Source organism: Cetorhinus maximus, chromosome 5, assembly GCF_964194155.1.
Source record: "Cetorhinus maximus chromosome 5, sCetMax3.hap1.1, whole genome shotgun sequence".
In the NCBI taxonomy this organism is placed as follows: Eukaryota; Metazoa; Chordata; class Chondrichthyes; order Lamniformes; family Cetorhinidae; genus Cetorhinus; species Cetorhinus maximus.
Window position 1 is genome coordinate 40,169,426 of NC_135883.1, and position 15,948 is coordinate 40,185,373.

General features: G+C 43.4%; 1 protein-coding gene across 15 annotated transcripts in view; it reads right to left on the reverse strand.

The window, feature by feature from the left end:
- dst (dystonin) overlaps positions 1–15,948 on the reverse strand; it is a 568,493-nt gene that overhangs the window by 385,365 nt on the left and 167,180 nt on the right. For all 15 annotated transcript variants that reach the window (XM_078541812.1, XM_078541821.1, XM_078541818.1 and 12 more), the window contains 3 exons: positions 13,954–14,043; positions 7,107–7,184; positions 5,449–5,541 (listed from right to left, as the gene is read on the reverse strand). In XM_078541812.1, the coding sequence (XP_078397938.1) occupies positions 5,449–5,541; positions 7,107–7,184; positions 13,954–14,043 (261 nt within the window). The remainder of the gene's footprint in view (positions 1–5,448; positions 5,542–7,106; positions 7,185–13,953; positions 14,044–15,948) is intronic.

The following is a 15,948-nucleotide window of genomic DNA, read 5'->3' on the forward strand; positions in this document are numbered from 1 at the left end:
CATTTAAAATAATGGAAATAGGCGGGAAAAGAGAAATATATATAAATACTTGGAAAAAAGGGAATCGGAAAGGGGGTGGGGATGGAGGAGAGAGTTCGTGATCTAAAATTGTTGAACTCAATATTCAGTCCGGAAGACTGTAAAGTGCCTACTTGGAAGATGAGGTGCTGTTCCTCCAGTTTTCCAGCTTCACTGGAACAATGCAGCAGGCCAAGGATGGATATGTGGGCATGAGAGCAGGGTGGAGTGTTGAAATGGCAAGTGACAGGGAGGTCTGGGTCATGTCTGCGGACAGACCAAAGGTGTTCTGCGAAGCGGTCACCCAGTCTGCGTTTGGTTTCTCCAATGTAGAAGAAACCACATTGGGAGCAGCGAATGCAGTAGACTAAATTGAGGGAAGTGCAAGTGAAATGCTGCTTCACTTGAAAGGAGTGTTTGGGCCCTTGGATGGTGAGGAGGGGGGAAGTAAAGGGGCAGGTGTTGCACCTTCTGCGGTTGCATGGGAAGATGCCGTGGGAGGGGGTTGAGGAGTAGGGGGTGATGGAGGAGTGGACCAGGGTGTCCCAGAGGGAATGATCCCTGCGGAGTGCCACCAGAGCGGGTGAAGGGAAGATGTGTTTGGTGGTGGCATCATGCTGGAGTTGGCGGAAATGGCGGAGGATGATCCTTTGAATGTGGAGGCTGGTGGGGCGATAAGTGAGGACAAGGGGGACCCTATCATGGTTCTGGGAGGGAGAGGAAGGTGTGAGGGCAGATGCGCGGGAGATGGGCTGGACACGGTTGAGGGCCCTGTCAACCACCGTGGGTGGAAAACCTCGGTTAAGGAAGAAGGAAGACATGTCAGAGGAACTGTTTTTGAAAGTGGCATCAGAACAGATGCGACGGAGGCGAAGGAACTGAGAGAATGGGATGGAGTCCTTACAGGAAGCGGGGTATGAGGAGCTGTAGTCAAGGTAGCTGTGGGAGTCGGTAGGCTTGTAATGAATATTGGTGGACAGTCTATCACCAGGAATGGAGACAGAGAGGTCAAGGAAGGGAAGGGAAGTGTCAGAGATGAACCATGTGAAAATGATGGAGGGGTGGAAATTGGAAGCAAAATTAATAAATTTTTCCAGGTCCAGACGAGAGCATGTAGCAGCACCGAAGCAGTCATCGATGTACCGGAGAAAGAGTTGTGGGAGGGGGCCGGAGTAGGACTGGAACAAGGAATGTTCCACATACCCCATAAAGAGACAGGCATAACTGGGGCCCATGCAGGTACCCATAGCCACACCTTTTATTAGGAAGAAGTGAGAGGAGTTTAAGGAGAAATTGTTCAGTGAGAGAACAAGTTCAGCCAGATGGAGGAGAGTAGTGGTGGATGGGGATTGTTCAGGCCTCTGTTCGAGGATGAAGTGGACAGCCCTCAGACCATCCCGGTGGGGGATGGAGGTGTAGAGGGATTGGACGTCCATGGTGAAGAGGAGGCGGTTGGGGCCAGGGAACTGGAAATTGTTGATATGATGTAGGGTGTCAGAGGAATCGCAAATATAGTTGGGAAGAGACTGGACAAGGGGAGAGAGAATGGAGTCAAGATGGCAAGAAATGAGTTCCGTGGGGCAGGAACATGCTGACACGATCGGTCTGCCAGGACAGTCCTGTTTGTGGATTTTGGGTAGGAGGTAGAAGCGGGCCATCCAAGGTTGGGAGACTATGAGGTTGGAAGCTGTGGAAGGAAGATCTCCAGAGGAGATGAGGTCAGTGACAGTCCTAGAAACAATGGCTTGAAGTTCAGTAGTGGGGTCATGGTCCAGGGGGAGGTAGGAGGAAGTGTCTGCGAGTTGACTTTCAGCCTCTGCGAGGTAAAGGTCAGTGCACCAGACAACAACAGCACCACCCTTGTCAGTAGGTTTGATGACTATGTCAGGGTTGGACCTGAGAGAACGGAGTGCAGCAAGTTCAGAGAGAGAGACAGGCGAGAGTGGGTATGAGGAGCAGAGAAATTGAGATGACCGATGTCACACCGACAGTTCTCAATGAAAAGATCAAAAGCAGGTAAGAATCCGGGGCGGTGGGGGCGGGGGGGGATGTCCAGGTGGAGGGAGAATATTGGAGGCAGGTAAAAGGATCCGTTGAACAGGGAGAGGACTCCTGCCCAAAGAAGTGAGCATGGAGACAAAGGCTGCGGATTAAGAGTTCAGCATCGTGCTTCCGACTAGGCACTTTACAGCCTTCCAGACTGAATATTGAGTTCAACAACTTTAGATCATGAACTTTCTCCTCCATCCCCACCCCCTTTCCGATCCCCCTTTTTCCAATTATTTATATATATTTCTCTTTTCCCGCCTATTTCCATTATTTTAAATGTATTTCCGTCCATTGTTTTATCTCTACCTTTTAGCCTATTTCGATCCTTTCCCCCCACCCCACCCCCACTAGGGCTATCTGTACCTTGCACATCCTGCTTTCTACCCTTAATGTCACCATTAGCACATTTCTTAGCTAATATCACCACCGTCAACTCTTTGTCCTTTTGTCTATGACATCTTTTGGTTATCTCCACCTACCACTGGCCCTCTATCCAGCTCTACCTGTCCCACCCACCTCCCCCCCTTAAACCAGCTTATATTTCACCACTTCTCTATTTTTCCTTAGTTCTGTTGAAGAGTCAGACTGACTCGAAACGTTAACTGTATTCCTCTCTGCAGATGCTGTCAGACCTGCTGAGTTTTTCCAGGTATTTTTGTTTTTGTTTTGGATTTCCAGCATCCGCAGTTTTTTGCTTTTATCTCTTGTTCAGGAGCAACCTGTTTCACTTGTACAGGTTCTATCTCCCCCAGAATCAGTTCCAATGTCCCATGAATCTAAAGCCCTCCCTCTTGCACCATCTCTCCAGCCAACATTCAGCTGGTCTATCTGAACTCACTAGCACATGGTATTGGGAGTAATCCAGAGATGACTACTTTTGAGGCCCTGTTTGCTAGTCTCTTCCCTAGTTCCCTAAACTCTGCCTGCACGGCCTCATCCCTCTTTCTACCCATGTTGTTGGTACCATTGTGGACTACAACCACTGGTTGTTCACTCTCGTCCTCAGTCATCCTTTATTCTGGGTACCAGGGAGGCAACATACCATTCTGGGTTCATGTTTGTGGCCACGGAAACACCTGTCTATTCCCCTAACTATCGAATCTCCCATCTTAATGTCTTTGCCCCAACTCCTCAAGATGAAGCATAATAAAATGCATCACAAGAAAATTCAGAACAGTGGCAACAATCTCTAAATATTAAACTACAGAGCAGGAAAAGCTGTAACCCCAGTGAATTCCATAGAGGTTCTGCATTTTACTGTATTAAATTGAAAGGATGCTCATACGCTGCTGACACAGGATCTTTATAAGCATTGGAGAATCTGTGGTGACTCCAAATCAAAGCAGCTCTTTGACCATTCACCATTCATTTGACTCTTCTTGGCCTCCACCTATCACTGGCCCCCTATCGAGCTCTACCTGTCCCACCCCCCTCTACCAGCTTATATTTCACCTCATTTCTATATTTCTTAGTTCTGATGAAGAGTCATACGGACTCGAAACATCAACTGTATTCCTCTCTGCAGATGCTATCAGACCTGCTGAGTTTTTCCAGGTATTTTTGTTTTTGTTCTAGATTTCCAGCATCCGCAGTATTTTGCTTTTATCTTTGACCATTCATGACAATTGATTTTATTTTAAAGCTAAATTCTGATCAGGAGATTGCAGAGAATGGTGTGGGGATGGGTGCAGAAAGAGAGAGAGAAGGTATAGAAAAGAAAATGGTGTTAAGATAAATGATGTTCAGCAGTTGGTTATTGTTTCCAATTAATGATTAAGGTGGTCATTAATTCTAGAATCATAAAATTTTGTAGCACAGGAAGAAGCCATTCAACCCATTATGCCTGTGCTGACTCTTTGAAAGAACTCTGATTAGTCCCACTCCCTAGACTTACCCCATTACCCTGTAATTTTTTCCCCCTTCAAATGGATAGCAAATTCCCTTTTGAAAGTTATGATTGAATTCGCTTCCATCGCTCCATCAGATAGTGCATTCCAGGTCACTGCATAAAGGGCATTCAAAAATCCTGCTTCGAAAGCTTGACTGACTAATTTCACAAGTCAATACCAACAAGACCATGGTCCCAAAACAGGTCACTACCTGAAAACTCTCCATAAAAGGGGGTTTGGGGGAAAACACAAAACACTGGGCATTACTGTTATATTTTAGAAAGCTGGTTGGAGAAGGATAGAACTGGAACCAAGCTTGGCATATTTTTATATGTATTTGTCACGTTACACAATGCAAGCATACGCCTCCTAACCCAACAACCATAATTTTAGTCTGTGTCCATTTATAGGTATTCAACTGAATTACCAGATGCTGCTCACCATCTGCATACAATTAAACCCAATTAATATAAAATAACTACATCAAACCATTTTAAAAAAAGTAAAAACTGGTAATACATTCCTTGGGCAGAATTTTTCTGTCAGTGAGCTGGGGGCGGGGCCCGCTCACCGACATGAAAATGACGCGAGATGACATCAGGGGGAACCCCCAACGTCACCCGGCCCCATTTAAATATTCAGAAAGGTGGGGGCACAGCGCGATCAGCTGTCCGCCCGCCGACCTGTCAATGGCCAATTGAGGCTATTGATAGGGTAGTTAAATCAATTAAAGGCCCTGCCCGTCCAACCTTAAGGTTGGTGGGCAGGCCAGGAGCCCCAGTGGGCTTCTGAAAAAACATGAAACCTCATCCACCAGAGGGATGAGGTTTCATGTCTGTTTTTAAAAAGTTTAATAAAGTTTCTGTGATATTTATTAACATGTCCCATCTCGTGTGACATTGTCACATGAGGGGGATATGTTAATAATTTTTTTATTATTCTATTTTTGATATTTATAACACTGTCAGCGCTCTCCCTGAGGCAGCACTTAGTCTCAGGGAGATGTGCGCTCTTTCGTGCACATGCACGAACGAGCACACTCTGACAGTTGGGAAATCCCTCCCCCCACCCCGCACAGGAAGCGCAAAGCGCTTCCCGTCGGGCGGCCCACTGGGCGGGCCTCAATTGGCCCACTTAACATGGCGGCGGGGCCCGTTTCGGCAGCGACGATCGGCTGCCCGCCCGCCGCCGAGCCAATGGGGCCCGCCTGCCTATCAAGGGCAAAATTCTGCCCCTTGTGTCTATTTTATTCCAGTCCAAATATGGATCACGTCCATTTTATAAAACAAATATGTCAAATACTAATCATGAACATGCAACCCAATCACCATCCTGATGCTGTTCAAAACCCTCGACTAGGAAACCTAACACAACACGCAGAATACAGCAATTTAAAAAAAGCACGAGTTTTCCAGCAATACTTCCAGCAATCAATGCTGGAAGTTAAATTGAGCCAGCACAAACATATTGAAGAGAAAAATAAGAAGTGTACCTGAAAGTGCAAAATAATGGTCCAGATCAGCCCCAAAGTTAGTTTAGGATTCCCATCGGTTATGTCGTCATTTCTTATATTCACCAGCTTGACCTGTTAGCCCAGAAGAACAAAGTGAAGATTGATTCAACAGCTCGCCAAAATGTAGTATTAAAAAAAAGAGTAAGGGGACTACATTTATTATTGTTATTATCACACAACTCCAAAAGTAAGTTCACCAAGTCCAGAGAATTCTTTGGGTGCCGTGGTTTTATAGGGGGTGGGAGTTTGCTGTCCTAAACAAGTTACCATTTCACCTGCACCAGCTTGGACAGTACCTGCAGGTTGTTAGCCGCCTTGGTACTTGAAGAAAATCAGTCAGAATCAATGCTGGGGACTGCAATTCATAGCCTGTTCTCAACTGATGCCCACGTACATGCACTTTGACCAGGGGGATTGCTGAACATCAATTAGGAGTGGCAGATATCTTTCTCACCCAGAGCTAGGGGCACACTTCCTGAAGACATAGAATGACATGGCATGGCTGGCCATTCAGCCCATCATGCCTGCACAGGCCCTTGAAAGCAGCTATCCAATTAGTCACACTCCCTTGTAGCTCTGCAATTTTTTTCCTTTTCATCTATTTATTGAATGCCCTTTTGAGAGTTATTACTGAATCTGCTTCCATTATTCTTTCAGGCAGTGCATTTCAGAGCACAACTTCCTACAGTAAACTAAATTCTAACCTCCCCTCATTCTTCTGCCATTTACCTTCAATTTATGTCCTCTGCTTACTGATCCACCTGCCAATGCAAACAGTTTCTCCCTATTGATTCAAATAAAACCCTTTAGAAGCACTCTTAAATCCTACTTTAACCTTCTCTGCTCCAAGGAGAATTCCAGCTTCTCCAGCCTGTCCACAGAACTAAAGTCTCACATCCCAGGTAGCATTCTAGTAAATCTTAATAAATGTTCTCTGTATGCCCTCCAAGGCTTTAACACATCCTCCCTTCCTTTGTGTCCAGAATGGATACAATATTTAAATTGAAGTCTAACCAATGATTTATAAGGATTAACATAATTTCCTCACTCTGTACTCTGACTTCTAAAGGCAAGGACTTGTAATCCTTTAACAGCCTTGTTAATTTGATCTGGCAATTTAATCTGGCAGGCTGAATGTTTCCATATTAACATGTGAATAATCCGAAATGATTTGTATTTAAGAGTCAGTTTTAGGAGGTAGAGCACAGAAACAGGTCATTTGACCCTGAAGGTCCCTGCCGATGTCTATGCTCCACTTCTCCCAACCCTCTTCATCTAACCTTATCTCAGCAAAGCTTCTATGCCTTTCCCCCTCATGTGTTTGTCTAGCTTCACGTTAAATGCATCTATGATATTTGCCACAACTGTTACGACTGGTAGCCAGTTCCACATTCAAATCACTTTCTGGGTAAAGTAGCTTCTCTTGAATTCCTCCTTAGATTTATTAGTGACCATCTTATCTTTACAATCCCTAGTTTTGGACTCGCTCACAAGTGGAAATATTTTCTCCACTTCCACATCCTCAAACCCTTTCATAATTTTTGAAAGACCTCAGGCCACCATTAGCCTTCTCTTGTCTAGAGAAATGAGTTTCAGCCTGTTCAATAATTCCTCAGACAAGCAAACACACAACTTACCTGCCGACGTTTTAAGTAGTCCAATGCAATCTGTACATTCTGTAATCTGTGAAAGCGCATACGCCCTTTTTCACGGGGCTGTGTTTAGGGAAAAAAAACAAGGACACTTTATTAACAACTTTCCTCAAAACAGACAATAGAAAATTCACCAATTAAATCAGAAAACTGCATTTGAAAGACTTACTGGAGTTCTGTGAGGCTTTGCATGCATTGTTGCAACTGCACAGCATGCGCACACTGTTGGAGAAATGCAATCGGAGAAAGCGTGGTAGGCTGATGCATTCAACAGCAATCCTGAGAATAGCTCCAAAATTTTCTCTTGGTCAAATTAAATTCCTCACACTAAAAGTTAAAGTTAAGCCTCCTCCCCGCCCTGTAAACCCCCGAATAACAGGGAAAAAGCTCAGACTATCCCAGAGTATCCATCAAATGCCCAATACCTTTTTCCATGGGCAGATTTAATTCTGGTAACCATCTGGCATCTGCACAGATTGGGGGCAGAATATGTATAAAATGTCAAGCACAGCAAATTGTTTGGTATAGCATTAGACTGACGTTTGAAGCTGCTTTGTCTAAATTAGATTATTTTTTAAAGGAAGGTGAGAACATTTAGGAAGTACCATAGTGGTTCTGAACATCACAGAATCAAAGCACAGTCCCAAAGACTAAGAGGACGCACCACCACCAAAAGGAGGTAGGCAATCTCCTCAAGTGGAAAGGTCAAAGGGCAAGAAAATTTATATATTTTTAAGAAAAGATCTTCCCTTAAAGCACATCTCCTGTTCAGTGTCCAAAGAACGAGGCAAAGGCCAATGGTTTTAAGAAGGCTTATGTCACCCCTCTCAGTAGCAGAAAGTGCTGTCAAGGAACTGTCCAGTTTGTGAAAAAGGAAAGCATGACTTCCAATCATCCAAAATCTTTTCTTTTAAAAAAAATGTCAAAAGGACCATTTTATTAGTCTGCTTTCACCCACGCCGTTTCTGTGATCTGAGAATGGAAACAACCACTAACAGTAAAAGGTAGGGAAAGCAGTATCAAAATATCAGTGGTTGACTCTTAACTGCCCTTTGGAGTCAAAGTGTCTATTGATATCAGTGTTCAGCCAATGATTTGGAGACGGAGCTGAATTTACGATGGGACTCACAGAAAACCATCTATCTTACAGTAAACTGAATCTATTTATTCAGCAGCCTATTCAAATAGTGCACTACAGCAAACAGTCTACAGAGTCTATTTAAAGAGGTCTTTACAAACTACAGCAACAGAACCTACGATGAAACTAAAGCAACGCCTCTTATTGAAAGCAAGATGATTTTTTTTGTAGCAAAATGGAGTGGAGCATAGTTGTATAATACAAAGTATGCACATAAAATCAATCTCAGTCGCTTACGGCAGTAAAGTCTCCAGCGTGATTGATAGGAGGGTTACCCTATCATCTCCATTCTGGCCAGGAATAGTGGTACACTAGGTGCAGCCACAAAATTTTCCTTTACCGTTTAGTTAGAGGAGTCTGGCCACAACCCACAGGAACAACTGTAGCTCAGCAACATAAATCCTGTAGTGTTACATATGAAGTGGGTCTCTGGGCTTATGGAAATTTAGCCAGTTCTGCCTTAAAATGTTCGTTATTAGCTTGTTCTGAGAATAGTTCTTAAGGATTTGATAGAAGTCTTTTGATATTTAGCATTAAATAGGATATTATCAAAAAACAATCAACAGCAAATGCAGTTACTGTGGTCAGTTGCCAGTGTTCCCCTGTGTGGATAGCTTTGCTACACTACAAATTTAAAGAAGAAAAGGTTCTCCATATCTGCTTGTGATTGGTCCCAACAAGAGGGAAACAGAAGAGATCATGTTTCGACTTTGCTAATCTCAGGAAGGATACCCAAAATTCTCATCAGTGCCCCCAAAAGTCATAAGATGGCCCCTTTCTGCAAGTTTGCAAACATGCAATCTTACAGAATAGAATACAATGTTAGACAGCAACTTGTATTTATATAGCACCATTAACAGTGAAACATCTCAATATTCATAGGAGCCTAATCATATAAATATCACACCAAGCCACATTAGAGATTAAGATCGGTGACCAAACACTTGGTCAAAGAGATAGGTTTTGAGAAGTGTATTGGATAGGGGAGGCAATGGCGTAGTGGTATTGTCGCTGGTCTAGTAATCCAGAGAGCTGGGGTAGTGCCCTGGGGACCCAGGTTCAAATCCTACCACAGCAGAATTTGTATTAAAAGTCTAATGATGGCCATGAAACCATTGTTGTAAAAGCCCATCTGGTTCACTAATGTCTAATGGCCTTACATGTGACTCCAGACCCACAGCAATGTGGCTGACTCTTAAATGCCCTCTGAACAAGGGCAATTCAGGGATTGAATGCTGGACCAGCCAGCAATGCCCACATTCCATGCATAGAAAAAAAGAGAGAGTTAGAGGATTTAAGAGAAGAAATCCAGAGCTTAGAGCTCAGGCAATTGAAGGCACAGCCACTAATGTTGGGGCAAGGATGTGGTACATGTGCCTAGAGGCCAGAGGTAGTAGAACTGGGGAAGCTTAGAGGTAGCATGGAGTGAGGTCATGAAAGGATTTGAACATGAAGATGAGAATTTTAAAATCGAGCTTTTGCTAAATCTGGAATCAATGTAGATCAGTGAACATAGGGGTCATGGGTGAACAGATCTTGATGAAGTTAGAATGCAGGCAGGAGAGCTTGGATAAGTTTATGTTTATGGAGTGTGGAAGGCAGTAGGCCAACCAGGAGAACATTAGAATTGTTACTTCCAGGCTCGGTAAAACCATGGATGGAGAATTTCAGCAGTAGATGAGCTGAGGTGGAGATGGAAACAGGTGGCCTTTGGAAGTAAGAGAAGAAGTGGGGTCAGAAGCTTAGCTCAGGGTCAAATAGGATGGCAAGTTTGCAAAAGGTCTGGTTCAGCCTCAGACAATGACTGAGGAGATGAATGGAGTTAGTGGCTAGGGAACAGAGCTTGGAGCAGGGGGCTGAAGACAATGGTTTTGATCTCCCCAATATTTAATTGGAGGAAATTTTGGATGAACCAGGATTGGGCAATGGACAAGAAGTCTGATGACACAGAGACAGCATGGGGATCAAGGGAATGGGTGGCGAGTGTCGTCAGCAGACATACAGAATTTGACGCCACATTTTCAGATGATGACATCAAGAGACAGCACGTAGATGAGAAAGAGGAAGGGAGGATGGCCCAAAGCTAGATCTTTGGGGGCATCAGAGACAGCAGGTAGAGGGGCCATTTTGGGAGATTCTCTTGCTAAAATCAGATAGCTAAGAGTGGAATCAGATGAGGAAAGTCCCACTAATGAACTACTTATTCCTCTGACTTGAGTATCTTATGAATCTTCCCCTCCATTAGCAGCCATGTCTTTAGATGTCTGGGCCTTGTACTGTGGAATCCCCTCCTTAAATTCCTCGATCTTGCCATGTCCCTCTCTACTTTCAATATCCTTCTTAAAATTCACTTCTTTGACCAAGCTTTCGGTTGTCCTACTTCTTGATCCATGTTCATATTTTTCTTGTGACTCTGAAAAGCAGTTTTTTAAAATTTATAAAAAGGGTGCAATTTAACTGCAAGTTGTTGTTCCTGTTCCAACACTAATGCAATGTGAATTTTACTGCGTTATGACCTAATATCTCTGAAATCGCAACTCCTGCCGCCTACCAGAAAGGTGCCAGGGACAGCTATATCCGCATACTGTGGCTACTGAAATTTTTGCCTGGACAATTACCTTGATTTTGAGATAGTTTAATTAGGAACTGAAAGTGAACTGGCACTTCATGCCCCCTACACAGAAACCAATTAACTTGCCACAATCCATAATGAATCAGACTATGAAAATAAAAAATAAACGGGTTTATTTAAATATTTTTGAATGCTACTTTTGAATCTCGTTTACTAAAGTTTCCTGATTACATATCCTCATCATTCACTGAATTATCAGAAGCATTTTTTTTTACAGGGGTAACAGTTGATAAATGATAGGTAAACTCAATACACGAATTTGCAATTGTACCTAAATGGGTAACTTGAACTTTATTGTTAGTCTGTGTCAAGCCAACTTGTTTGTTTTAGTGTAGGCAGCTGATGCTGTGCACATGCAGGAAGTGCTCCTCATAGTGTTGCAGCACAAATAAACACAATCCTCTGAAAAACATCCAGTGTGATTGCAGATGGAATTCATTTGAACTGCTCTCAGAGTACCTAATGCACTTTGAGATTGGAATTGGAAGGTTAGGAAGGAAATCACAAAAAGCAATGGGCTTCCCTGGTTGGAGAAGCAGCAAAGGATGGTAGGGTGAGAATAAAGAAAGGTTGGGATCGGAAACAGAAAATTCACTGAGGCCGTTGGAAGACCTGGGTGAAACATTCATAATGAATCAAACATTAAGATCTTCTGTCTCAATACCACTTGTATTGCAGAGATGGGATACTGGGTTTCACATCAGAGAGCTACCCGACCTGAAACATATCTCCACTTACGCCCTTCCAGCAGTTTAGAGTACTGGGTTACAGGTACACCAACTAGGGAAATCACCTCAGGTTGGATGCATTTCTGGTGGTTTCATCACATGACCTTCCATCTCCAATAACTCCACCCAGGTAAATAACCTTCTTCTCATCTCTACAATGTTCCTAACTAATAAGCAAAGTATTCAAAGAAAATGAAAAATGAACATTTTGCTTTGAATAACCCTATGACTTTATTCCCGGGTTTCTAACAACAGTGTCCCGGAGATTAGTTGTGAAATCTTGGACACTCTAGGGGATTTCTGGAGTATTGGCAACCCTGATGCTGAAATGTATTAACAATATCAGATGGTGAGCAATCACACTTTTATGGAAATAAAATCAAACTAAACTCCACACCAATAGTGCAAACTAGGAACATGTTACAAAAGGTGCCTGTGGGAGCCAACTCAAATGACGTGCAAATTTAAACAATGAGGCAATTGAGCCTTCTCCTGACACTGGAGACCAAGTGTGGAAGCCCCTCTCACCATACTAAGCCCCCAACCCTTACCCTTTTCAGATCAATTGGTAGACATAGCGAGGGATCCTCCCGCTACTTTTCCAGGATTGTGACTGATCTCCTGCCAATAATTACAGCAGAAGATCAGAAGAACTCCCATGGGAAATTCAATCCCCAGATTAACAACTTCAGCAAATGGTACAACTTCTGATCGAGTTCCACCAATAAAGTTTGACAGAAGCAGTTGCCTGAATAACAAATACTTAAAACCCACTGCAAATTCCCAGTGATTTCCCACCACCCCCAGCCCTACCCCTGGTTTCCACCTCTACTTTTAGTAACCTAATCTGAAACTGATGTGACTGTACGATAAACTCTGGTCTACATCTTTTTTCCAAAGAAAGCTCCTTGGAAACAGGTACAGAACATGGGAAAATGAAGCTGGTTTCAACCATCAAGTTGAATAATAGGAAGGAATGTACTTTTCTCCCCCAATGAAAATATGGCTTTCAAATAATATTTTTTTCCCTTTTTTTGCAGGGGAGGAAAGAAGCCTTACTTTTTAGGTAGGCCCTCAGGTTCAAGGGTGACTTGCTTCCACTCAGGTTCAATGGGCTCTAAAATGGCTGATAAGTCGAATGCACGGTCTAATTCCAACTAACAGTTTGTGGTCAAACAAGAACAGAATTTTGCAGGGAGTTTACAGTTAAAACTACCACTGTTCCCAGCTGGTATCAAGTTGGACGGCACTAACTTTGACACCCTTGGCGACAGGTTGCCCCATACCGCATTGTTTCTACCAGGAAATTAGTGTGCGTTACTAGAACACTTTTTAGCTCTATTTTTGTTACACAATCTCTTCACCAATCAGCACAAGAAACATTAGTACAGTTACTGGGGGCTAGTCGAGCAACCTACCCCCTTATCACCATCATCATCCTCATGCTGGTCACACGCGCATGCTTCTGCTGCACTCACCAACCGTAACGTCTTCAGTATATCTCGCTCCCTTGGCTATCGAACCATACAGGAGGTACAGGGAAAGAAGGACAAAAAGGCACAGGGCAGACGAGAAGTGAAGAAAAAAGTTGTATGAAATGAAAACACCAAGGAAAACATAAAACAGAGAAAAGCAAACAAAAGATAAAGGAAGTAAGGCACATACAGAAGAGACCGAACAGCTACTCGGCAATTTTATACCTCAGCAAAGGACATGGGCAGCAGCAGGTGCATGGCAACACCTTCACCTCCAAATTCCCTGCCAAGTCACACACCTTCCTGACTTGGAAACGTAAATCACTCTTTCCCAACAGCACTGTGGGAGCACTTTAACCAAGTGGCAGTGGCTCTCCACCATCATCACCACAAGAGCAACTAGGATGGGCAATAAATGCTGGCCTTACCAGCAACACCCACATCCCAAAAATGAATAAAACACCATGTCCAAATCCCTCTTTCTAAGGCTGAATGAACTACGTAGGATACTTCAACCTACTTCTATCTATCTCCACACTCCCCCTCCAAAATTTGTCTAAAAAGATTTTAATTTCCAGATATACAGAGATAATTTGCAACAGAAGCTGTAAATATTCCCTGAAGAGCACAATTTAAAAAAGAATGGGGGGGGGGGGGGGGGGGGGGGGGGGGTGGAGGAGGTGCATTTTGAGGCATTAAGAAAAATAAAAATAAATCCAAAATTGCAAAACTGACTATTCAGCATCTTTAGTGTGAATAAAAAAATCAACACAGGAAAGTGTGAAACACATTTAAAGTGAAGTTCCTGCTGAACCGCCAAGGGTTAAACTGCTTCACGTTGATGTACAACTGGACTCACCAGAGTGTCCCCAGAAAGAGCTTCCAGCAGAGAAATCAAGTTATGTCCATCTCGTAAATCTTCATACAGGTCATTCACATGTTTCCGAACCTGCAGAGAAGGACGACACAATTGAATTACAACAAGCAGTGTTCAAGCGGATCAGTTCCAGCTCTTACAAAGGATGACCTGGCAGCTTCAGCAATCATCAGGAGGAGAGACACCACCCATGACACCATCTCACTATCTTTTCATTGTCGCTGGGTCAACCGCTTTACCCAAAACACTGTGGGTGTACCTTCACCTCGCGGACTGCAGGGGTTCAAGAAGGCAGTTCGCCATCAACATCTCAAGGGCAATGAGGGATGGGTAATAAATGCTGACCTTGCCAGCAAATCTCACGTTCTGAAAATGATTTTTTTATTAATTAAAAGCAGATTTCTTTAATGACAGAGTTTCCCAGGTCTCAGTTAGCCACTGGCAGCTCCGATCTGACCCAAGGCAAGCAGCATATGATCTAGGTTTTAACCTACAGTTCACAAACATGGCACTCCACAGAACCAGCTGAAACTAGGTCCTCATTAAGTGACTCAGCTAGGCCTTTTGTATTAGGAGCATGTTAGTTCAGTTGTGTTAGTTCAGCTAACAAGCTCAGCTTAACCTAGGTCTGAGCGCATGCAGTTGTTGAATAAGAAAGTCTCAATTTTTACTTTGTACAAACCTAATTTAGTTTGTAGTTGGCATTAATCTGAAATCTACAGTTTAAATTCTGTAGTTGCCAGCCTTAAACAGGGTTTTTTCCAGTGAAAGAGCAGCTTAATTAAGAACCAGCTGAAACTCTCCTCATTAAGTGACTCAGATAGGCCTTGTGTGTTAGGAGCTTATATAAGTAGCCAATTTAGTGCGACTTAGCACTCGAGTGTAACTTACAATAGATTGCTGGAGTTGCGCGCTTCAGTGGACTTAGAATAGTGTCGGAACGAAAACAGAAAATGCTGGAAAAACTCAGCAGGCCTGAGAGCATCTGTGGAGAGAGAAACAGCGTTAACGTTTCAAGTCCGTATAAGCCTTTTTCAGAGTCATTCGGACTCAAAACGTTAACTCTGTTTCTCTCTCCACAGATGCTGTCAGGCCTGCTGAGTTTTTCCAGCATTTTCTGTTTTTGTTTCAGATTTCCAGCATCCGCAGTATTTTGTTTTTTTAATAGAGTGCCGGAGTTGAACACTTCAGGGAGTACGACTTACAATAGAGTGCAAGGAGTTAAACACGTGGCTCAAAGATTGGCGTGGGAGGAATGGGTTTCAGTTCATGGGGCACTGGCACCGGTACTGGAGTAGAAGGGAACGGTTCCGGTGGGACAGGCTTCTCTTGAACTGTGCTGGGACCAGTGTCCTGGTGAAATGAATAACTAGGGCTGTAGAGAGGGCTTGAAACTAAATACAGGGGGTGTGGGGAGGGAAGGTTCTGGAAAGGGGTTTACAAAGTAGGCTTACAAAGCAAAAGGATATGGCAGCATTGCAAGGCAGCTATTTAGGTAATGTTACCGAGAGTGGGACAGGAAGGGACAGAGTGTACAAACATTAAAAAAAAAGCTGCAAATGAGGTCAAAGGGGGAAAAAAATGGTAAAAAAGGCAAAATTAATGGCTCTTTACTTAAATGCATGTAGTATTCGGAACAAAATAAATGAATTAGTAGCACAAATGAGTATGGGTATCATTTTATAGCCATTACAGAGACATGGTTACAAGGAGATCAAAGCTGAGAACTAAATATTCAGGGTGCGTGACTTCTCCCACCAGTGTCGTCTCCCCCTTATTTTTTCTTATCTCCTCCCATATGGATTCTACAAATTCTGATCCAAGATAATTTCTTGCTATCATACTTATTCCATCTCGTACTAACAAAGCTACCCCAGCCCCTTTCCTTCCTGCTTGTTCTTTTGAAAAGTCATGTACCCCTGAATATTTAGTTTCCAGTTTTGATCTCCTTTTTATCCCAAACAGTCGCTATACTGT